The 25,410-nt window shown below is 41.9% G+C and overlaps 1 protein-coding gene across 1 annotated transcript in view; it reads right to left on the minus strand.

Moving 5' to 3' along the window:
- The window catches only part of LAMA5 (laminin subunit alpha 5), a 137,741-nt gene that overhangs the window by 104,651 nt on the left and 7,680 nt on the right, over positions 1-25,410 (minus strand). Inside the window, exon 2 of the mRNA XM_044659643.1 lies at positions 22,104-22,256. Within this exon, the coding sequence (XP_044515578.1) occupies positions 22,104-22,256 (153 nt within the window). The remainder of the gene's footprint in view (positions 1-22,103; positions 22,257-25,410) is intronic.

A 25,410-nucleotide genomic window follows, 5' to 3' on the forward strand; every position in this document is an offset into this window, starting at 1 on the left:
CCTGCCAAGGATGCTGCAGAGGAGAATGCAGTATGAGCTAAAGGTAATAATAATGGGCCACATTCCCCTTAAGTTTATAAAGCACTTTCCTCATTAACACCCCCACGAGATAGGTCATACAAGGATATCATACTCCTTTTGTGAATGTGGAAACTGAGACCCAGGATCTTGGATCAAGGTGACTTGGATCAAGGTCACCCAGCTGGTGTCAGAGCTGGATTAAAATCCAGATTTCTTGACTCCCAAGTCCAGCTAAATCTAGTACTCCTTTATTTTGTATGCTGCCTCCCTACTTATAACTCTCAGATTCTAATTCCCTACTTCCAACTTAGTCTTCCAATGTTGAAGTTCTAAGTATGAAGTAGAGGCATAATAGAAAGTCTAGACCCCCTGTTTCCTGTAACATCTCTTGAAAACATCTCCTCAAACACCTCTTACAAATTAAGAGGGTCTGAGAAGGGACAGGTAGGAGGCTCAGTGGATAGAGACCAGGGCTGGAGCTGGGAGGTCTTGGGTTTGAATCTGACCTCAGACACTTCCTAGCTGTGTGACCCTGGGCAAGTCATTTAACCCCCATTGCCTAGCCTCCCTTAGAACCCATATTGATTCTAAGATGGAAGGTAAGGGTTTAGAAAAAAAAAAAAGACATGATTCTCTTTTTCTTTCCTACTCTTCATAAAGAAATGCTCATTTTATTTGTGTTTAAGTTCAGAATTTTTTTTAATTCTTTTTTTTTTTTTTAATTTATAAAACCCTTACCTTCCGTCTTGGAGTAAATACTATGTATTGGTTCCAAGGCAGAAGAGTGGTAAGGGTAGGCAATGGGGGTCAAGTGACTTGCCCAGAGTTACACAGCTAGGAAGTGTCTGAGATTGGATTTGAACCTACGACCTCCTGTCTCCAGGCCTGACTCTCAATCCACTGAACTACCCAGCTGCCCCCTTTTTTTTAATTTGAAGGAAAAAAAAATTTTAATAGCCATAACACAAACAAAATCATTTTAGTCACATAAGAGACCAAGCCTAAAGCCATCAGAAATTCCCACTGAGGCTGGACTAGGCAAGGAAGGTACATAAGGAAGTCCCTCAAAACCCAGGAACTTTTGAATTTATCCCTGTGAAGTTTGCCATTTCCAGAAACCCAAACTGTTTAGTCTTGTCCAAGTGGGGTCTACAAGCATTTAAACATCTGAGAAAATATTTTCTTCTCCTGAATTAAACATCGGCCTCCTATACACAACTAAAAGCAACAGCAGTGTGAGTTTGTTTTCATACGTGCTGTGTGTTGTTTTAACTCATAACAGGAAGGGCTTAAGTAGCCTGTGAGGAAAGTCCCCCCTACTCCAGGGGGAAGCCACGGAAAGAGATCCCCTTCCAGCTCCCCCTTACCCCCCCCCCCAAAGAGGAAGGCTGGTTGTCCTCTTTCAGAAAGGTTGCTGTTCTTGGGAGAGATGAAGGGAATCAGCTGTTATTCTAAAGGGACACACAATGTGTAACAAAGCCCTTGTGTTCATAGGTGTGTCAGGAAGGTGAGTGGTGAGGGCAAGTGTATGTAAGAGCCAATGCACTGATCGCAGAGAAAGAAAAGACAGCTTTTACTCACCTTCTACAAAAATCCACCCTGAAGTTTCCTAGAAGAATAACACAGGCTTGAACGAGGCACCTGTGAGATAACCATTACCTTCATCCCAGCCTGTTCCTCCTTCTGACATAAACATTTCTGCTGTGGTACCACCATCGCACAAATCTCCAACATTTATTTACATCCTTAAGGTTATCTTAGAACCTTCCCTTTACTTCCCCTCTCATATCCAAACACCTGCCAAGTCCTATTGATTTTACTTCTTTTTTTTTTTTACACATATAATCATAAATTATTTGGTGACTGTCATAACATTCAGCCTACCCAAGTTCTTTTTATAATTATTAATTTTTTTGGTCATTGGTTATATTAAAATTCCCAGGTATCTCCCTCCTTCCCTGCATTAGAGAAGACAAAAAAAGTATATATAAAACACATCTTTTGTGTTTCTATTTATCAGTCCTTTCTCTGGAAATGGTTTTACTTCTGTAGCATTTTCCCAATTATTCTCTTTTTTTCTACTTCTCCTATCAATACTCTAGTATAGGCACTTGTCACTGCCTGCTAGTTTGAACTATTGCAATAACCTTTTTTAATGGTCATCATCAGTTACCAATAAATCTCAACTAAAATTTCATATTCTCCCTTTAAAAAACAAAACAAAACAAAACCCCTTACCTTAGGGGCAGCTGGGTGGCTTAGTGAATTGAGAACCAGGCCTAGAGATGGGAGATCCTGAGTTCAAATCTAGCCTCAGACACTTCCCAGCTGTGTGACCCTGGGCAAGTCACTTAACCCCTGTTGCCTAGCCCTGCCTTGAAACTAATACCTAGTATTGATTCCAAGATAGAAGGTAAGGGTTAAAAGGAAAAAAAACACACACACACACAAAACCCTTACCTTCAGTTTTAGTGTCAATTCTAAGACATAAGAGTGGCAAGAACTAGGGAATTGGGATTAAGTGACTTGCCCAGAGTAACATAGCTAGGAAGTACCTAAGGATAGATTTGAGCCCAGGTTCTCCTGACTCCAGGACTGGTGCTCTATCTCCTGTGCTACCTAACTGCCCTTAAAATCCCATCTTCTACAGGAAGTCTTTCCTAACCTTGCTTAAGTCTAGTGCTTTCCTTATAATTATTTCCTCTTTATCTTTCATATAGCTTATTTTTTACATATTTGTTTGTTATCTCAATTAGGCTGTGAACACCTCGAGGGCAGGAACTGTTTTTTATCTCTTTTTGTACCGCCCCCCCACACTTAGCACAGTGCCTAGCCACATAAGTAGACCATTTAATTTATTTAATATTAAGGCCACAAGAAAACACCTTCTGGGGCATCACCAGGGTATGGAAAGTATAAAGAAAAGTTATAATAATGAAAAGAATGCCATTTCAGGAAATTCTACAGTTCATTCCCAATTCATCTCATTCTCTAGCATTCTCTACCTCCTTACCAGCAACAGTACTCTCTTCCTATTTCCCACCACTTCATTTCTAGCTCCCCTTTATATATTGTCTTTCTTGATTATAATGTAAGCTCCTTGAGGGCAGGGACTGCCTTGGTTGTTTGTACTTGTACACCTAGTACTTAGTACAGTGCTTATAACTTAGTAAGTGTTTAATAAATGCTTGTTCTGTCAATCTATCCATCCATCTGTCTGTCTGAACATCTGCTTATCCATTTATATATCCATCTATCTACCATCAATCTTTCTATCCATCCATCTATCCTTTGGGAGAACTTTCTTTGAATCTCAGTTCCAAAATTCACTAGCTGTATGTTCACAGGCAAGTCCACTTTACCTTCCTGAGTCTTAATTCTCTCATCTGAAAAATGAGACTAATGTTTATACCCAGAGATGTGCTAGAGATGGCTTGAACTCTTGAGAGCTAATTGCTAAATTTCTAGTATGAATATTTGTCCCTTGGAAGTCATCAAATGCTACAAAATAGGGCTTGGCTTACTGTTTTGTTGATTGCCTTGACTTAGGTAACAAAGAGGGGCATTGAGGTGGGTCAGTGGATAGAGTGCCAGCCCTGGAAATGGGAGGTTCTGTGTTCAAATCTGGATTCAGATACTTCCTAACTATATAGGACCCTGGACAAGTCACTTAACCCCAATTGCCAAGCCTTTACTACTTAGTTTCAATTCTAAGGCAGAAGGTAAGGGTTAAAAAAAAAAAAAGGACAATAATGTAGAAAATGTTAATAATACTGGTTAAACTTAAAAATACATCATGTATACATGTTTGAAGGACGTGTTTTTGTGATTGGTCTTTTTAAAAGAAAGCTGATTGTTATTCATTATGAACATACCCTTGCTTACATGCAAAGGCAAACAGGATACTATGAAAAAAGCTCTTGGCAAACCTGAATGTACTATGGAACTATGAGCATATTTTTTCCCCAGTAGTACTGAGAACCCGACTTAAAACACCCCCAGTCAGGATCCTACCTCCTCCTGGAGCCATATAGATCCTAGGAGAAGTTATAGACATCACTCTCATATGTATTTTCTGTTAAATCTTTTCAATGGCCACAGAGACCCACTGAGAAGTTGAGGAGTGCCCGTCCATCCCCCAGCTCTGGGCACCTGTTCAATCCTCTCTCTTTCGGTAACCCAATCCTGCCCTACTCAGCCCCAAATCCCATAACTTCCTGTCTGTCCCCTTGGATGACCCTGCTCTCTGCAAATGCCAGTCTCATCCTCGACAAGTGCTGATGTTGGCCCCTTGGGTCCTAAGAGACCCAAAGCTCTCTGAATGCAAGGATCAAAAATCAGAGGACTCGATGGAACTCAAATCCCAGTTCTCAGACCCTCTGGGGGACATCAACTTGGGTTGGTGGGGACAAGGGAAAAGGACATTAGCTCCAGGAAGCTTTTGAGCTAGATAAAGGAGGGAGGGCAGCAAAGACCCAAACCTTTGGACACTTGGCCCTGTAGCCTGGTCTCCTCCTGAGAAATGAGGCTGCTCAGGGTGATGGCCAGTGTGGAAAAAAGCATCTTCCCGTTCCTTCCTCAATCAATGGTTTCTCAGTGCTTGGGGATTTATGCTACATTAGTATTCCCAAGTTACATTATGCACAAGAGTCTTATTATTTGGAAATTTCTAAGAGCAAAGACCAGATATTTTCCTCCTGCCTGCCCTATAGCACAAAGCAATCTTGTCTGAGGATACCCAGGCCTATGATAGGGAAGTGACTTGCCTAAGGTCACATAGATAGTGTTAAAGCCAGATCCAAAGCCCAAGTCCCCTGATTTTCAGACCAGTGCTCTTTCTATTTTTCAATGTCTTGAAACAAGCCTCACATCAACTCTACTTACTCCTCTATCCTGCCTTTCCCTTCCTCTGGCACCTCAGTTCAGGATCCGGTTGGGATAAGACTCACAGGTGAAAAATTAGCATTTATCTACACTGCCCTTCCCTCTGAGCTAGGTGCTAAATTGAGTAGTACAGAGAGAGGAGTGCAGTTGGTGCTCAGAATAGTGCAGAAGAGATCAATGCAAGGCTAGAATAGCAGGAAAGGCTTCCTGTTGGGGGAGTCAAAGTCTTAGCTTTGGAGGGTATATGAGAGATCATCAATTCTAACATCTCCCTACCTAGGCAGGAACCAATTTACCACTATCTCCCAGTGCTCATTCTGCTTTGCTTAAAACCTCCAGATGAGGGCAACTCTTGGCCTCTAAAGATAGTCCATGGCCACTGAACATCTTTGGCTATAAGGAAGATCTTCCTTAAGGAAGGGCAGAACTATTAGCTGTCTCTCTACCACCTGTACCCCCTCGATCCCTTCTGTGCCTCAGGAAATAAGAAGGGCAAGTCTAATACTGTTTCTATATGCTTCCAAATAATGGAAGATGCTTTTCACCTTCACAGTACATCTTTTCTTTCAGCATAAATTCCTTTGTCTGATCCTCATATAGCATGGTTCCCTGCTCACTAGCCTCTGGGCAAGCTCCAATGTATCCATTTCCTTCAAAAAATAGGATGCCCCAAATAGGAAAAAAATATTTCAGATGGGGTCTTATTAGGCTAATGCACAGTAGGACTATCACCTCCTTGCCTCTGGACACTATCCCTCTCAGTGAAGCTTAAGGCCAAGTTATCTTTTTATCTGGAAGTCACTTGTTATATGGAAAGGCAGAAATAGGACTGAGAGAAATGCATGAAGCCCTGGAGGTAAGGGCACAGGGAAGAGATCAGAAAGAGTCTGGTGGAGGTGCACTGTAAAGGCTGGACAACTTGCTTCCCCCTCCCACCCTATTTCAACATGCCCCTCTACCCAGAAAGAAGAATAAAAACAAAAAGGTAGGAGGAGTTTTTCTGTGAAAAGCTATTGAAAGGGAAGGTAGAAAAGCAAAGTCAACAGGGACATCCATCTCCTTATCAAAGGCCAAATCTAGAGGAATGTGCAAACACCCAAGCTAAAACAAATGAGGGGAATGGAGACAGCTCCTACTTAATAGGTAACTTTTCCCCCTCATTAGAAAGAGGCCTCAGTAAGACGAATGGGTGGACCCACAGGAGGGAGAAGAATCTCTATTGTCACAGTTATCTGATTCTATCCACTCTCATTTATCAGTGAGTATGCACTATTCTACTGGCAACCCTCTCCCTCCCCAAAAAATATCTATTGAGGGACCACCTAGTACATAAGAGAGAGGGCCTGGACCTGTAGCCTTGAGTTATATTCAAGAGACTTTGGTTTTAAATCCTGGTTCAAAATTATAGCTGTTTGAGCCTGAGCAAGTTATTCAAACTTCTTCAGCCTGTTTCTTCACTTTAAAAATGAATACTATTGCCTTTAAGGCCCCTTGCAGCTCTAAATCTATGCTCCTATGAAGACATTTTTGTGGATAAAATTTCTTCGCTAAATTAAAAAAAAAGTATTCTTGACTGAGAGAGAAAGAACATATCTATAGACACAACATAATACAAAAAGGGTATTTGTATATAAAAATGAAATCATATAGTTTTTCAAAAGGAAACACTATGAAATAATGTTTCCTTTTGAAAAAGTATATAATTGTTATTCAAGGCACTTTCAAAACTGCTTGTCTGTGCTTCCTTCTATTCCCTCTGTTCATTTAAAAATTTTTTCAATGGTCCATTTTTTTATACTACTACTACTACTACTACTACTAATCTTTCTTCCCTCAATTAAAGAAAGTCCTCATAACAAATACGTATAGTTGAAGAAAATTAATATATACAGTGACCATGTTCAAAAATATATCTTGCTTTCTATGCTTTGTATCCACCTCCTCTCTGTCAGGCAGTCCTCTGGAGATATACTGTTGGTAATTTCATATATGAGAATTCTTAAGTCTTACAAAATTGGTTTTTTTAAAACCCTACAGGAATTAAATTTTAATGGTTTGACTAAAATATATGAAAATTAAAAATAATATGGTAGCCACTGACTTGCTCAAAATTGAAATGACTTTTAATAGCTTTTATTTACAAAAGAAGTGGAAAGAGTGAAAGTAGAGAAATACAGAAAGATAGAGAAAACATTTAGTCTATCTAAATATTGCTCCAGTGCTCAACTCAGCCAGGACTTGTTGACCTTCAGCTGGGATTAAACTCTCTCCAGAAGATAGGAAGAGAAAGCCAACTATTCACTCACCTAAGTTCCCTCCAAGAGGCAAGTCAAGACAATGACTCAAGCTGAAGATGATTACTGAGGCCATTTCTTCTTGAAATCCACTCCCTTCTTAAAGCCAACTACCCAGCCCCAGAAATTCAGGACTTTTTATGGTGACTTCTTGTCCCTTCCCCTCTTCACAGGGGCCAATCACAGTTTCCAAATTGCCTAGACACTTGCCCAGGGGGGTAGTGTCTGTGGGATCCACTTCTCACCTTCTGGAAGAATAAATTCTTATCAAAAGAATTCACAGATTCCTGGCTGATCCAGTTTCTGAGGGTGTGAATTCTCTAAGTGGTTTTCAAGTTCCTTCACCTAGTTCAAACTTTTGTTGATTCAATCAAAAGGTAGACAAAGTGGCTTTCACAATCTAGTAAGGTACTAAGAAAGGGTACTTAAGTTATTGTTAATCAAAGTGTTAACTCAAAATAGACAAAGATAATAAAGGATTCCCTTTCACAAGCGTGAACTCAGAATAGACAAAGAGAACAAAGAATTTCCTTTTCACAACCCTTACCTTCTGTCTTAGAATGAATACTCTATATTGGTTCCAAGGCAGAAGGAGTGGTGAGGGCTATGCAATTGGGGTTAGATGATAGCACACAGCTATGAAGAATGTGAGGCCAGATTTGAACCCAGGACCTCCCATCTATGGGCTTTGCTCTCAATCTACTGATCCACTTAGCTGCTCCCCGAAATTGTTTTTCTTTACAAAGCTATTATCTTTATATAAATTGTTCTCCTTGTTATTCTGTACCGGTTCATTCTAGCCAGGATTCTCTAAAATCATCTCTTTTGTCATTTCTTACAATACAAAATATTCTATAACATTCATATTCCACAATTTATCTGGCCATTCCCCAATGATGATCAGGCTCCTCCTTAGACTTTAGCTCTTTGTTTTTCCTATGAAGTCATTTAAACTTTGAGCCTCAGCTCCCTTATCACTAAAATAAGGACATAATCTAATATTCATATTCTACAATTTATCTAGCTATTCCCTAGCTGATGGACAGCCCTCCTCTTTAGAAACTGGTTCTTTGCCTTTCTTTTCCTATGAAGTAATTTAAACTCTGAGTTTTAGCTTTCTTATCTCTAAAATGAGGCTATAAATACACAGATTATCTCCCTTACAGAGTCAAAGTGAAGGAAGGAATCAGTAAACCAGAAAGCACAATATAACTGTGAGTTATTATTACTGAAGGTCCTGTGAGCACTGTCATAGTTACTCTGAATGTAGCCAGAGTTTTCAAAATGCCTGAACCACTGAGTGAAAACAATAGGTCCCAATTCACAATATTATTTTGTGCCACAAGAAACAAAGATCCTGAACCATCTTTCCCTTATCACCGTTTATCTTTCTTCTGAAAATGGCTTCTCTCCTCTTATCCCTCCCCTTGCTCCTCACCCAACCAGCTCCTATAGTCAGGAGGGAGAAGACAGCATGAAGTAGTGAGTTTGCTACTCATGAGACCTGAGCTTCAGTACTGACTTTGGAAAAGTCAACAGATGTCTCTGAGTTTCTGTATTCTCTTCTATTAAATTGGGGATCCTAAGATCTTAGCCTTAGAACTGGAAGGGACCTCAAAGATCCAACTCCTTCCATGTACTGATAGAGCAACTGATTACCAGTGAAGTTATCACACAGTAGTAAGGATTAGGTTTGGGAAAGTTTCAAGGGGTCTCTCTACTCTTCCCCAGTCAATGTTACTTCTCCTGAATACACAGAGCCTAAAATAAGAGAACATAGCCTATAATAAGGTCAATATCCTAAGATGAGACTGGCAGATGAATGCAGAGACTAAAGATATCAAACCAGAGTTTGGAAAGACCCCCATCACTCATTCACCTCATTTGGATAAAAGTTAAGTCCCCTACCAATCACTGAGATTATTTTCGATATGATTTACCTATTAGCACCATAAACAGCAGAGCTAAACAACCTCATGGGTGAATGCTTAACCAAGGACCAAACAAAAGAATCCTGACCTCACAAAAGACACCAGCCCAGGTGAGGATGCAAAAAAAAAAAAAAACAAACCAAAAGCACATTTACAACAGGGGATTTAAGAGATGACTGCTTATTTTATAGAGTGACTATGAAGAATTTAGACCATAGGTAGGTAAGTTCTTTAAAAGGGGATTTTTTCATTGTGTTTGTTTTTAAATCAAGCCTATTATTTTGTCAATGTCCCAACAATGCACTTCATGGTCTATCTATGATCAATAGGTAGAGATATATGTCAGAGGTGGAACTTGAACCCTTCTGGAGGCTGAGCCTAGCTCTCTAGCTTTTGTGCCACACTGTTTCTCCTTTAAAGGTTACAAAGTTAAATAAAGTAAGACAGACATTACTGATTGTTATAAGGTAGCCTAGTATGGAAAAAACAACTGGCCCTCCCAGCAGCACCTCAGCCTCCCAGGAGGCCGGAACACCACTTTCCCTGCAGCGGAAGATCTGAGCTAATCAGAGGGAGGTCGGTCTATTCATCATCCCAGGAAAGGAGAGTCACAGCCAGGCCCTTCCGGCCACACCAGAGATAGGGAAGATAAATGGAAGGGTACTGGTTGCTTAGGGTGGTAAAGAAAGAAGGGAAAAGGTAGAATCTAGAGCACTGGGCTTTCTCCATGGCCCCCTACCCAAGCCTAGGACCACTCCCCAGAAGGAAATTACATGGCCCTGATCTGAGAGCCTTCACTGGAGTCAATGATTGTGTCAGTTCTGAGCCCTGCGTTCCCTAAACAGGCTGACGTTTACCTCCAAGATACACGAGGTAGGGGGAGAAGAGAAGGAAAGGCAGCTCAAAGAGCGGATACAATTTTAAGCCACATTAACAGAAAAAATTGTGGTCAAAATGAGAGCTGCAATAACATTCCTAATCAGAGGACTTGGCCAGGATTATGTTCAACTCCAGGTAGTAAGAAATTGAACAAGTTGGGAGCACATCCATGAAGTGACTAAAATGAATAAACTGGGAATAGTAAAAATGTTATTTGTGTGCGTATAAAGCCCTATATAACTTATGTTGAAGAGAAACTGATGCATTTTGAGAGGACATGACAGTAGTTTTCAAGTATATGAAGTGCTCTCATGCGGAAGAAGGATTGTATTTATTCTACTTAAGACTCAAACAGCAGAACTAGGAGCATCACTTAAAAATGGTGGAGAGGAAGATTTTAGCTGAAAATAAGGACAATTTTCCTCAATTTATGAAGTCCGTACTCTGTATAAGGCACTCTGTGAGAAAATGGAGCTGTCCAAAAGTAGAAGAGCTATTTAAGGACATAGGAAGAGCTGTTTTCCCCAACACATGGGGTCTTCAAGTGGAAAAGGAAAGGGATGGGGTGTTATAGAGTGTTATTTTGGGGGTATAGAACACCAGGATTCTGTGTTCAAAACTTTAAAATCCATTCAAAAGACATGTCCTTCTAAATCCACTGTCTTGCTGATCTTCCCTCCTTTTACACTTTTAAAAGAGGGAAATTAAAATGAGGGAAAAGTAAGAAAAAAAACTCCAATTCCCCTGGGGAAGAAACTATAGGATATGGGACTCAGGAAACACTATCCACTGAATCATCAGCAAAGCCTCCTCCCACTTTAGTCTGCTTCCCCAACCAAAACCAACGCTCCACCAACAGAAACTGAGAGGAACCTTGGAGAAAACAGACCTTCCTCTGTTCTGAACTTCTGGCCATTAACAACTCAAAAATGTGTCCAAGACTTTGAACAACACACTTTGCTGGGACTCAGTTTCCTCATATACAGCATGAAGATGATCCTTCTCTCCACTCTCCTGGAACTATTCAAATGACAGGGGAAATGGATATAAAAGAAGTTCTTTATTACAGTTTCCTCTAAAGAGTGGAAGGGTGATGATGTACAAAGAACAATGAATTACGCAGACTCAAGTTCAAATCCCAGCTCTGCCTTTTACTACTTTGGGCAAATCATTTATCCTTAGCGTTTCATTTGTAAAATAACCAGTTGGGACTAAATCAGAAGTATCAAATACACGGTGGTCCACCATACACTCACCACTGTGGGCAAACGAGAGAAAAATGTAACTGGGAAGTAGTTAACAAAATAAATTAAAATATAATAAAGTAGATATTATATTTTAAAATCAGTTCAATATAAATCCCACAGGGATCCTTATGTACAGATTAGTGGCCCCCGTTTCTATCTGAGTTTGATATCAGAGACAGATCACCTCAATGGTCCTTTCTACAACCTAGCAAAGGGCCAAAAAGAAATACAGAAGCACCCAGGTGGCTCAGTGGATAGACTGTCATGCCTAGAGATGGAAGGTCCTGGGTTCAAATGAGATCTCAGATACTTCCTAACTGGGCAACCCTGGGCAAGTCACTTAACCCCCATTGCCTAGCTCTTACCCCTCTTCTAAGTCTTGAAACTGATACTCAATATCCATTCTGAGGCAGAAGGTAAGGTGTTTTTTTTTTAAAGTTCAGTCCTGATTAGGAGGGAGAAATGGTTTTGAGTCTATTTACTGGTCCAGCGTTTGCTGAAGAAGTAACAGGTTCAAATTCATAAATGTACCAAAAGTTGCATAGGTACGACTGAGATTCAAAGGTCCTGATTCAAAATCCTGGGGGTTATTTCTGATTATGTTGACATTCAGATTCTTTGTGACTCCATTTAGGGTTTTCTTGGCCAGGATCAAGTCGTTTGCCATTCCCTTCTTCAGCTCATTTTACAGATGAAGAACTGAGACCAGCAGGATTAAGTGACTGGCCCAGGGCCCAGCTTAAATAGCTAGTAAAAATCTGAGGCTGGATTTGAACTCAGGTCTTTCTGACTCCAGGGCTGTGCCACTATGAAGCCTCTCCAAACACACTGTCCTGGACTCAGAGGACAACACCCTGGTGTTACAGTTCTGTAGAGTAAGAGATACATTGGATATGTGTCCCAGTTCTGACACTTATTAGCCCTGTAACTTTGGACAAGTCATTTAATCTCTGAAACTCAAGTTTCCTGCACTGCTGAATGGGAAAATACTTGTACTGTGCACCACTTCAAAGTATGGTGAGGAAAGCACTTTGTAAAGCTAAAAAATGATTTATTTTTATCATCTCTCCATCTCTGCCTCTCCCAGGAAGCCTTCCATGATAATTAGCCTTATTTAACCATGTCCCCTTAGCTACGGTTTGTATGTTGATTCATCAGGCTGTTTCTTGGCAGGTGTTTATATCTAGGGATATTTTCTAAACATAAATTCTCCCTCACTCCTCCTCTAAGACTGAGAGTAGAGCTGAACCTCCTCCTCCTTCTATCATCTCCCTCCTTTTCTCTACTGCCCCAACCCCCACCAGCTCATTCCCACACCACTAGCATCAAGGAAGTACTCCTGGCTCCCAGTGCCCATTTCATTACAGGTATCCGCTCCTCAGCGTTCCAGAACAAAGAGCTTTGGCAGCAAGCCACCTGAGGTGGGCACTCCTTCCCTTTCCCCTTCCCCAACCCAAGGGCTTCAACATCCTGTTGGGATCTCCCCTCCCCCATCGCCTCTCCCTCCCTCTTAACTCCAAGGGAGGAAGCCTGTACTTGGGAGCCATAAGAATGCAGGGATCTGAGCCTTTCAGCTACCCTAGAGAAGGATGAGAGTACCATCTAGATGTCTACCAGAATGCCTTCTGGGGAATACAGCAAATGAAATCAATGGTGGTAGGCAGGATACAGATAGAAGGTATCTCAAAGGAGTCAGGGAAGAAAGGGAGCCCAGTTCCCAAGCTTCGTCAGGAAGATAGGTTGGGGGAGTTGGAATGTCCTCTTAATACAGGCATACTTTATAGCTTGAGGCAAAGAAAAATTAGAGGGCAGAACCTTCTTCAGAGCCATTACCCTTGATAAAGACTGTTCAGAGACATCCTTAGCATCAGACACCAACTTTATGCTTTCCTACCTATTCCACGAAATCTTCCCAGACTAGACCAGTTTTTTATTTTTCCCTGATCCGAATATCTATAGTATTAATACTCACTGCCACATGGCTTGGCACATGATTCCCAATTAATTATTGCATGCGAGAGCCCCATTTTCCCAACTGGGCTTTAGACTCTCCAAGGACAAGGAAATTGTCTTCTCTTTTTTCTTCTTTTTTCTCTAGGTGACATGATGGATACTGACAAATTTGGAATCAGGAAGATGTAAATTTGAATCACTACCCCTTGCTCCAGAGCAAAGTCATTTAGCCTCTTTATGTCTCAGTTTCTTCATTTATAAAGCTCATAAGATTGCTATAAGGATCAAATTAGACAGAATATGTAAAGCACTTTGCAAATCTTATGGCTCTATATAAATTCTAGCTCTTCAACCATTTTCCTCACAGAACCTAGCCCAGGGGTCGGGTATAGCAAATAAGTACATGATAAAGACTTGCTGATTTTGAAAGAAAGAGAAAAGGGGAAAGAGTTTGCTCTTTCTAAAGAGAAAGGAGATCAAAGCTGGAATTTCCTCTAGAAATCTCCATTTCAGGAAACTACTTTATCCCCAGGAGTGAAAAATACAGTGACCCAAGGAGATAGAAATTAGTTACAACTTGCTTAGCATGAGTAATTTGTCAAATTGGCTTCCAGCTGGCATCCCAGAGCACACAGACACTTCCCTTCCAGGAAGGCTCCTGTTTACCTGCCACTAGTTCCCCAGTGTCTGCCCCACCCCTAAACCCAGTTCTTCCTTACCCACTCAACTTGTGAAAAGCCCCAAGTCCTCGGCTTTCTTGATTTCTTCCTCTCTAGTCACACCCCTGCACCCTAGGCTTTTCACCTTCACTTCTCCCTGAGCCCTTCTCCCTGACGAATCACTCACCTTCTAAGCCTGTCCTCTCCAAAAATCCCCAAAACTAGGTCAGAATTTTAGAGTCACAAGGTATGGTATTTAAGACTCTCAAATCTTGCTTCTAAAGTTCTCCTATACCACCATCCTCCAGGCCAGGACCAAGCTCATTGCTGTCTTCGCATCTAGTCTTTTTTTTTTTTTTTTTTTAAAGAAAAAAACCCTTACCTTCTTAGAATCAATACTGTGTATTGGTTCCAAGACAGAAGAGTGGTAAGGGCTAGGCAATGGGGGTTAAGTGACTTATTCAGGGTCACAGAGCTAAGAAGTGTCTGAGGCCACATTTGAACTCAGAACCTCCCATCTCCAGGCTTGGTTCTCAATCCATAGTCACTTTGCTGTCCTCTTACTCCATGTCTACTCTTACAGCCATACCCATAGCCCCCTCCCATATCTAACTGTCCAAACCCTACCCCATTAATCCTCAAAGGACAGGCTTATGTCCTACCTCTTTCAAGAGTCTCCCTACTGACTGCCTCAGCTTCTGGACCACCCACAGCACTAACTATCCATAACCACACACTTTGGCACTGGATAATATCCCATTTTGCATTGTTCCTCTAATTACACAGCTGTCTCTTTCTAATTTACCTTCTTCCCCCTTTCCCTCTCCCCCAGGGGCTGGGACACAGTTCAGACTTTCTGAACTAAATTCAAGCATGTGAAGCTGCAGGCTCCTCTTGTCCCAAGCCAGAAAGCAGGGGAAGCTCCACCTGTTAATAGAAGTGAAGACCTAGCTGATGCCAAGCTTCTCTGAAGGACACAGAGAGAAAGTAGCTTTCAAACCCTCAGTTCCAACCAAGGATAGAATCTGAGGCTGGAAAGGTCTGCAAATCACCTTAGAGATCATTTAATCCAGAGACTATTCTTAACCTGGGCACCTCAAACTCATTTTAAAAATTTTGATATCTATATTTCAATATTTGATATTTCTTTTGTGATCCAATGCATTTTATTTTATGCATTTAAACATATTCTGAGAAAAGAGATACATGGACTTCACCAGACTGCCATGAAAAAGATTTAAGGACATCTAATGTAATCCAACATCTTCTTTCAGTTGAACAGGAGATGGACTTGCCCAACACCCCATAGCACATCAGAGGCTGAGTCAAGATTCTATCCTGGGTCTCTTATCACCCAGGCCAGATCTCTTTCAATCTCATGGTCTTGCCTCCTAGTCTCTCAAGTAACAGTTTCCAATATCTTGTCAGTCCTTACTGTGTGTAAGAAAGAAAAGAAGGAAGGAAGGAAGGAAGGAAGGAAGGAAGGAAGGAAGAAAGAAAAGAAGGAAGGAAGGAAAGAAGGAAGGAAGGAAGGAAGGAAGAAGAGGGAGGGAGGGAGGGAAGGAAAAGGAAAAAGAAAAAGAAAAGGAAAAAAAAGAAAGCTATCTGGGGGCCAGTAAGGTGGGTTTAGTCAGGAAAGGCAGGGATAGGCCTCTCAGGGCTTTGCCAATTTAGTTCTCCCTCTCCCTTCCCCCACTGCAGTGGCTCAATGCCCACCTGCTCTAGCCACCCTGGGATCACCATGGAGACAGGCCATTGTGAAGCATTCAGCCAAGGCTTCCTCCCTCCTCTTCCCAGCCCTGCCTGACTGAGAAGCAACAACCTACCAGCTCAGCAAAAGTTCCCTGTGACTGAGCCTGGGATGGAGGCTCACAGGACTGGGTTTTGAGAAACATCTTCAGTGCATCTAAGTCACCAAGACCTGCCCATTCTCCCTGTCCGTCTTGCTCGCACTCATGACCACCACCTAAGTTCTTACTCATGACTTTTTTTTTCCTCTTTTTTTTTTTTAAACCCATAACTTCTGTGTATTGGCTCATAGGTGGAAGAGTGGTAAGGGCAGGGCCCTGGGCAATGGGGGTCAAGTGACTTGCCCAGGGTCACACAGCTGGGAAGTGTCTGAGGCCAGATTTGAACCTAGGACCTCCCATCTCTAGGCCTGACTCTCAATCTACTGAGCTACCCAGCTGTCCCTTTACTCATGACTTCTTAGGCCAAAGAGTTGGAAGAGATCAAAGATGGGGCTCTGGGAAGGCCATCTAGTCTAATATTCACATTTTAATGATAAGGAAAATGAGACCCCAAGAGGGTAAATAATTTGCTCAAGGTTACCTGGGTGAAGAGTTCCTAATTCTTTTAATTCTACATCTAGTACTCTTCTCTACTAGAATGGTGTCCTGGTTATTCTACAGAACATTTCATTCATCTATTTTAATGTCATTTTCCAGCTCAAAAATCTCAAATCGTTTCCCAAATGTGTATAGGATAATCTCATCTCCTTCACCTTGTCAGCCTGGCATTCAAGGCCCTCTTCCAACCTAGTCCCACACTCCCCTTCACAATGCTCCTTTCTTTTTCATGTAGCCAGCAATCCAGCCAAGCCAGCCTCTTCCTTATTTCCCAAAATACAGCATTTGCATTTAGATGTCTTTACCTTTGATAATACAGCTCCTCAGTCTGAAAACACCCTCCCCTCTGTTCGCTAGCCATCCATCTGCCTGCCTCCTCCAGGAAGCTTTTCCTGGCCATTCTGGGCATTGAACAAAATGCCACCCATTATGTTTAACTCTTTTTAAATAGAGAAACAACTCTCACACAAAGGGATACTACAGGGCAAGGACTATAACATACTTTTGTGTCCCCCAAAGTACCTGACATGGCTGAGAACCCTCAGAAGGGACTTAATAATTTTTATTGATGGACAAGTAAATTATGTCTAGTGTCCTGGAGCTAAGGTCAGTCTGTGTCTTCACAAAATCCACCTCATTTCTTTTTATAAGAAAAACATAGATTCAGAGATAGAAAGGACCTCAGAGATGATCTGTAGTTTAATAACATAATTTTACAAAGAAGAAAAAATGAGGAAGCACCAAAGCTGGAAAGTGACTTGCACAAGGTCACACTGAAGTTCCAGAAGAACTGGAAATGGAACTCTAAATTTAGGGTTTTTTCTACTAGGAAAGAAGTAAATAAAAATTTAGTAAGCTCCCACTCTGTACCAAGAACTGTGTGCTAAGTACATTACAAATATTGTCTCATTTGATCCTTACAACAACTTTGTGAGAATGGTCTAATAATCTATATTCAGGATGAAAATAACCTCAGAGGTCATATCATCTAGCCCTCTGCCCCTAGGCAGGCTAATACCCAAAGGATGAAGACAGGCAAGAATCTCTTTCCTTTAAACAGTGAAGGTCAAAAGCTCAATTTAAGGCTTGTCTACAAAGACCTGTTCCTGCTGCAGACAGGAGAGGAGGAAGGAGACAGGTCTGATAAGGTTAATAGGACAGAATTTGGCTGTGAAATTCTCTATCATACACACCTAACAGGTAAGATTTCTGCCCTCTTCCCTTTAAACAAGGGTCTATTTTTAAAAAAATGTTAACACCCCCCCAAAGGCTAGAACGTAGAAACGTTTTTAGTTCGGACATGAAAAATATATCAGATATCAGGCTGCATCTAAACTAAAGTAAACTGTAGGGCAATGTCAGTATATAAATCTGGTTAAGTTAACAAGGGCACACACTGACCCTGGGACTGGCCCTTACCAAAACAACAGGCATATTCTGACTGTCAAGCATCAAGGCCAAGCCTTTGCCTGAGCCAGCTTGCATAGCAAAATTCACCCTTCTCTGATTTCCCCCAGCACCTGCCTTCCCCACATTCTGTCCTGGCCTGTATCACTCTTTGCTGCCGGGGTTTCAGACTTGTTTCCCTCTCACAGCTCTCTGGGAGCAGAAACCTGCCTCTCTTGTAGTCCCGACAGCACAGCAGGCACAGGGGTCACACAGTAAGAACTCGATAAATACTTGCATTGCACTAATCTCTTCATCAGGATGTTCCCAGGGACGCCAAGTTCTGTACAGATTCGAATCCCCCTAGCAAGGGAGCATAGATGATGCTCCATATTCATCAGCAAACAGGAAGGGCACACTGAAATGCCCATCATGACCAACCAGCCCAGGAGCCTCCTTCTGTATTTCCTGCCTCACTCGAACATTTGGGTCAATCGAGACATCAGAGGGAAGCAGTGAGGGAGACATCAGTGACCCCTCTCAAGAGCTGGGCTGTATCAGTTCAACCATGAATGCGTGCCTAGCATGACTGAGCCTCATCTTTTCTATCTCACTGTGAAGTCTTTCAGAGTCTGAATCTAAAGGTCTGATCTTTGGTCACATAGACACTGATGAAGCCGTGCCACAGCCCCCACTTCTTAGCAAACATGCCTAATGTGCAAATAAACTCCAGAGGCAGACAGCCAGTCCCTAGTTTCCTTCAAGGCTCAGCTAAAGGGCCAAGTCTTTGTTGATCTCACCCTGGATGTTAGTATCATCTACTTCCTAAAATTAACTTTCATTTTACTTATCTGTTTATAGGTTCTATTTCCTTCAAAGGCATTAACTGCTTTTTATTTTTACATGTTTATCCCCAGAGCCAATTACAGAGCTTAGAACATAGGTAATTTTAATAAATCCTTATTGAAGCAGAACCAGGAGAACATTTTATACAGAGACTGTAACATTTTGGAACGATCGAACGTAGTGGACTTCTCTACTAGCAGCAATGCAATGATGCAGGACAATTCAAAGACACTTATGAGAAAGAACTGTGGGAGCAGAAACTCAGAAGAAAACATGTGATTTATCACTTTTTTATATGATTATGTGATTTAGGGTTATGGCTTTAAAGGATTGCTCATATGGAAATGGATTTGAGTGATTTTATACACACACACACACACACACACACACACACACACACACACACACATATGTATAAGCCAGTGGAATTAGTTGTCAACTCAAGGAGGGAGGAGGAAGGAGGAGAAAGAAAAAACATGAATCATGGAACCATGGAAAATTTTTAAAAATAATTTTAAACCCTTATCTTCCATCTTAAAATCAATACTGTGTATTGGTTCCAAGGCAGAAGAGAGGTAAGGGCTAGGCAATGAGGGTTAAGTGACTTGTCCAAGGTCACACAGCTAGGAAGTATCTTAAGGCCAGATTTGAACCTAGGACCTCCCATTCTAGGCCTAGCTCTCATAAAAATAATTTTTAAAAAATCTGTCCAGAAAAAAAATCCTTATTAATTTGATTGATATTAACATTAGTTAGTAGTTACATAGCATTATATATGCCTTAAGATTTATAAAGCACTTTACATACATGAACTCATTTGATTGTCACAACAATCCTAAGACAGGTACTATTATCCCCATTTTATAGACCAGGAAACTGAGGCACAGACAGGTTAAGTGACTTGCCCAGGGTGACACAGGAAGGAAGTGTCTGAAATGGGATTTAAACTTCTGCCTTCCTGATTTCAAATCTCCTGCTATATCCATTTTGATACCTAGCTGCCTATGAAGGTACTTAATCAATATCTGCCAAATTAATCTGAATCCTGACACCAGTGCAGGGTCAAGAATTCTGGATTTGAAATCAGAGATTTATGTTTCTAATTCCTGTTCTGCTACTTATAAACTGTAACCTTGGGCAAGTTATTTAAACTCTGCCTCAATGTCTTCATCTGAAAATGAGAAAGTTGGACTAGGAGGTCTCAAAGATCTCTTGCCACTCAATCTATACTCCTTTGATCCAAACATCAGAATTACATACCTCTCCCACACATATTCACACCCAGGACATATGTTTGGATCAAAGGAATTTGTACGCCCACTTACATACACACATACATCTATTCATACATGTATGCACACATATAGTGTCTGCCACTCAAGTATGGACTCCTTTTCCCAAGTCTGACTCCACTCTATCTTTTCTAAAGTCCTTCCTGTTTTTTGTCTTTTCCTTTCCTTTTTTCCTATCCACTTCCCCCTTTTCTAAATAAAGTAGCTGGAGTCCTCAACCCCTTCCTCCACCCCATCCCAATTCTCTTGTCAAGACAGCATATTATTTTCTCCAAATCTTACCAGTTTGGGCCAAGAGCAGAATCTAGGCCAGGAGAAAGAAAAGATGAATCATTCAGATGAAGGACACATGCCCTTCCCACCCTGAATGGGAAGAGGGGATAGCTAATGAAAGGAGACAGATGGGATGGAGCATGGACAGGATGAGGCCAGGAGACTTGATGAAGGAAGTCTCTTTCCTTGCTATTGAGTCACTGAATGTCAGGACTGGAAGGAGCCTTAAAGGTCATCTAATTCAGACCCCTTATTTTACAGAGGAGAAAAGGGAAACCCAAGAGTAAGGACCCTGTTTCCTTCTTTCCCTATCTATGCCACAATTCAAAGAAACCTTACCCAGAGAAACCAAGGCCCAAAGAAGGCATGGCTTGCTCAAAATTACAATGACAAAGGCAAAACTGGGACTAGAACTTAGGTCTTTTGACTTCCAATCCTTGACCCAATTCCTTTCAGATGGACTCTTTCTATTCTAATGTGCTTCCTCTCAACTGGTAATAGAGCACCTAGCTGGACTGGTCCAGGGCACTATCAGTGATAAGATAACCCAATAACTGATGATTTGGTGGAAGAAAGGACAATCATGCTAGAGATTCATAGGGATAAGGAGAGGATCAGATTGTAAAGGCCTTAGGTGTCAAGATAAAAGTGTTGACTTTATCTCATGGGCAATGGGGAGCCATTGAGAGATTCTTAGTAAGGGAAGGACATGATCAGAAGGATACTTTAGGAGGATGGATCTGTCAGCCTGTGCAGGAAGGACCGGAGACAGAATAGTCCTACCTATGCTATCTTAAAGTTATGAGCAGGAAGGACAGAATTGCCTCTTTGAGGGGGCTCCTATCTGAGTCAGCCCCAAGTTTCTTATCAGGTGATTCTTCCAAATTATACCCAGATAACAGCTCAAGAAAGTCAGAGTCAGGACAATAAAACCCAAACAATTCTTTGAAGGAAAGGACTTGACTCCCAGAAGCCCCAACAGGCTTGTTGCTGTGCCCCAGCTACTCAACGACTAGGCACACCTGAGCCCCTCACACACAGGTATCTCTGGAATTTCCGCCTTGGCCCTGCCAATAGCCCCAGGCTGGTCCGCCCTCTTCCTCCCCCCCCCCACCTTACATTCCATCTGCTCCCCCTTATCATTCCCCTGAGGTCTTGATGTCAATGTCCAGGTTCCAGAAAACTTATTGCCAAGTCTGTACTGTTAAAGTCATGATAAGGAAAAGACTAGTGGTCAGATGGATGTGAAAGGGTGGGCAATTGAGGGAGAAGATTTCTTTTGGTGGTGATAGCAGGCTCAGTACTCAGGGCTCTTGGCCAAGTTCTCCTTCCTCACCCGGTAGAGAAGTGCCCAGAAGTACTGGGAGTACCCCTTCCTTCCTCTTGTAGCTGGGGGTACGTGCAGCACTGTACCCAAGGCTCTGGTCAAGCTCTCACCACTCAGTCACAATAGTTTCAGGACAGCTGCCTTCATACCTCAAGGAGGGGAGGAGGGAACACTAGCACCTGCCCCTTTGACAGGCCTCGTATGCCAGAGAACACAAACACTGGTGCAGTGCAGTTCTTTCCCTCAGCCAGCCAAGTTGGCCATGTTTGCTGACCATCTACAGCATGCCAAGCAGGGAGCTAAGCTATGCTTTCAAGGAGATGGGAGCAGGAGGCCTGCAAAGGCAGAAAGAGGAAAAAACAACTCCCAGGCTGCAAAGTCTTAGTCAAGTCAACAAAATCCCAGGGAAGCTATGGGAGATTTAGGAGGTGGTTGGGGAAGAGGGAGGGAGGGGTTGTCTGTACTTCTTCTCCAGGCATGGAAGGTTTGAACAAACATCTCCCTTCCCCCTAAGATGAGAACAGAAGCTGCAGGCTGCAGGCCACCCAAGGGGAGGGGGAGGAAGAGAAATTCCTTCTTAGTCCAATGCTGAATCCTTTAGAGGGCATAGAGCATGAAATAGCAGGCATGAATTGAATTGCAGCTGGCTCCCTGACTTCCCAAACCCCCAAACATATGCCCAACCAGGGATCTTGGCTCTGGGAAGAAGTTGATTTTGTGCTAATCAGCTCTGACCCCAATGAGGAGAAATACTGCCTTTTACCTGGCCCAGGTCTAGGGTGACGTTGACTTCGCTGTACTCCAAACCCCGGGAGAGTGGAGGGCTCTGCCACCATCGCTCCGTTCCATCCACTGCATTGGTGATAGGATGAGCCTTGTTGATGTTGGCTGATGTGCAGATGTCACAGTACTGGCCCTGAGGGGAAGGAGAATGGTCAGGCAGAAACTAGAAAAAGGGCTTTGCAAGTCCCATATAGTGGTCCCAATCATCAAACTCCCCTTCCACCCTGAAAATTCTGAATGGCTCTTCAAGTATCCAGCACAGACACAAGGAGGGTCCTTGTGTCCACCATTCCTATAGGAATTAGTCATAACTTTATATGATCACTATAGGAACTCCATGAGGTAAGTAGGATAGGCAATAAAGATAATGACTTGTTCTAAGGCTCACAAAACATTTGTTTCCTTTTAGCTAAATAGAACAAGAAATATAATTGCCATTTTACAGAGAAGGTAACTGCATTTAAAAACAAAATTCTGAAAATAATAGTTTCCTCAACTATAAAATGAGGATAATTACGTCACCAGGTTGTTGTGAGGATCCATTGAATATAGTTATAGCAATTTGTAATCCTTAAAGAACTGTGTAAATGCTAACTATTGTTATTATCATGTAACGAAATCCAGAGGTTTAGATAGAAGGTCAAACAAGTCCTTAACCAAAAAAAGGTTGAGAATACTCTTCTCTAATTAGACTTTGAGCTCCTAGAGGGGGGACTGTGAAGCCTTCTCTTGACTTCTAAATAACACAGCTAACCACAAACCTGGCACATGGAATTTGGGAAGAATTTGTTGACTGACTGCACATTTGTCACAATGCCAAATAAGTTCCCTAGAGTTAATTTTCACTTAATATGTTGATTGTAACAGTTTTCCACAAATGTTTTTGGTTCATGGTCTAAGGGACAAAAAGCCCAAAGGCTACCCATTCTGCCTGCTCTTAAATGTCCTTACTAAAGGAAAAAGCAAAATACCTTCAGCAAGATACAAGCACAAATGTAAGATAAAGGGGCTCATAATGATTTGTTTGGAAAGTGCATTAGGATGAGTCTGGAGACCTCAACTCTGTGGGGTCTCACTGTGTTGCCTTGAGCACATACATCATGGCTTCCTCATTCTCTTCCCATTGGTAAAATGAAAGGGTTTATTTAGACGGTCGTGTCTGACTTTGTCATTCTGTGATCCATGAGTCTACAAGACAGGAATTCTGGTCCTGTTTGAGATGCACTGGCCAGGCGATATCAAAAGTCAATCATTAATTCTCGCCAGAAGCTAAAGTACAGCATGGTCACATCATAAAAACGTATCCACCAGGAGACTGGTTTCCCACACCATGCCAGGGTCCCTTCACTGAGAATCTAAAGATTCAAAAGCAGGTTTTCTGGGACATTCACTGGATGCTCTCCAGCAGTAGTTAATGTCAAATACTTAGGAAACTGGCAAATAATTACCTTCTCTGAGTCTTTTTCTCACTTCCCTCACCTCTACACATGGAGAATTAAGCCTAAATCCTCACAACCCAAGGACAGTGACTCTGGGGGAATATAGTTCTGGGGGAAGCTAGAAGATACTGTTTACTCAAGAGAATAAAACTAGTATTAATATCTTCCAGGTACTTAATCTTCCATCTGCCTTTAAAACTCCCTTGCTGAGTTCAGCCACCCCTTGTCTGGAGGCAATAGAGCTTTCTCCTAAAGCAAAGGGAGTGAGGATTATGGTTTCCAGAGAAACTAGAATTAAGATGTTACAATCACACGCAAAAAGAGTCTCCTAGAAGAGGCCAAAGGAAAGTCTCTCATTTTCCCTTTATCGGCCACCCCTGGACTGTGATTAAGGCTGATAATCTCCCTCACTTATCTGGCAAAAATCTACAACATGAATGGGGCCCAGTGAGGGGAGAACATCAACCATTCAGAGCCACATGCTATACCAAACATTCACAGAGCAGAGGAGTGGGGGCTCGAAGAGACCACCAATGGCTAACGTCAGAGAGGTTAGAGAAAAGCAGCTCTGGCGGGACTATAAGCTAATGTACATACTGGTCACCTCCTGTGGGACCAGCCCTAAGAAAAGAACCATAGGAAAGACATAAAGAAATGAATGAAGCTATTAGAGCTGGGAGGGGCTTTAAACAAAAGAAAGTTAGTCCTGGAAAGGACCTTAAAAGTCCTTCTAGAAACTGAATATTATGCAATTATACTGACCAAGCTTGGCCCCCTGGAGCAGACAGGAGAAAGCTTACTTCCCTTCTTTTGATGATGAGGTGGGGGACCACAGGTGTGGAATGTCATATATGTTGCCAGACGTGCAAGTGACATCTGTTGATTGATTTTACCGAACTTTTTTTTATTGTTGTTAAAAGGGATGACTGGTAGGGGAGCAAGGAGGGATATATTTGAAAATGGATGTGATATAAAATCAAAAGGCATAAATAAAACTTTTCTTAAAAGCCTCCCCACCCACCCACTGCAAAGCTCTTTTGGTTTATTTTATACATGAGGAAATGAAGGTTCACCAAAGAGATGCCTCTTTCCTCAAGAGCCCAAGGCAGTATAAAGGCAGGGACAATATTTCTGCCTTCTTTGTATTCCTACCACTTAGCACAATGCTTGGCACACAGTAGGCACTTGGCATAGTAGGCCTGTTGGCTAATAGTCTAGTTCTGTTTTTTTTTTTTTAATCATTTTTTTAAAATCACAGATCTCGCAGGCTCTCTCTGCCTTGGTGAGCCAGATTGGAGGAGGAGACTCATTCCCTGGATCACGTGTCAGCTTGTGTTGGTGAGTGGAGTGCTTCCTTCCTTGGTTCTTCAGTGAGGAGACCCTCTCTGCTTGTTGGTGCTTTCTGTAGGACATTCCCTTCAGCTTGAGTTCTGGTGAGATTCTTGGTAGTCTTAGCCTCATGTGCACTGAAGGTTCTTGATGGATTCTCCACCGTCTCTTGGCTTTTCAGGTTTCGGCTTCCTAATTAGGACTTTGGATTCTGGTGAGATTCACATTTGTGGTTTGGAGACATTAGGATTAAACTCAGGGTATTTGTAGCTGGGCAATATTTTTGGTCTCTTTATCTACATTTTCCCACTTCCACTCTTTCCATCTCTTTGTAAATAAAGCTGCTAAAAGTCATTTAAAAAAAAATCACAGATCTCTTTGGCAGTGTGGTGAACCCTACAGACCCCTTCTCAAAACAATATGTTTTTTATCTACATTCATAATCAATAAAAATTTCAGTTTGAAGTTGAAGAAAATAAAGACGTAATTTCTTCCCCATCCAAGTGGACTATAAGTTAA

This window comes from Gracilinanus agilis, chromosome 2, assembly GCF_016433145.1.
Source record: "Gracilinanus agilis isolate LMUSP501 chromosome 2, AgileGrace, whole genome shotgun sequence".
Taxonomy (NCBI): Eukaryota; Metazoa; Chordata; class Mammalia; order Didelphimorphia; family Didelphidae; genus Gracilinanus; species Gracilinanus agilis.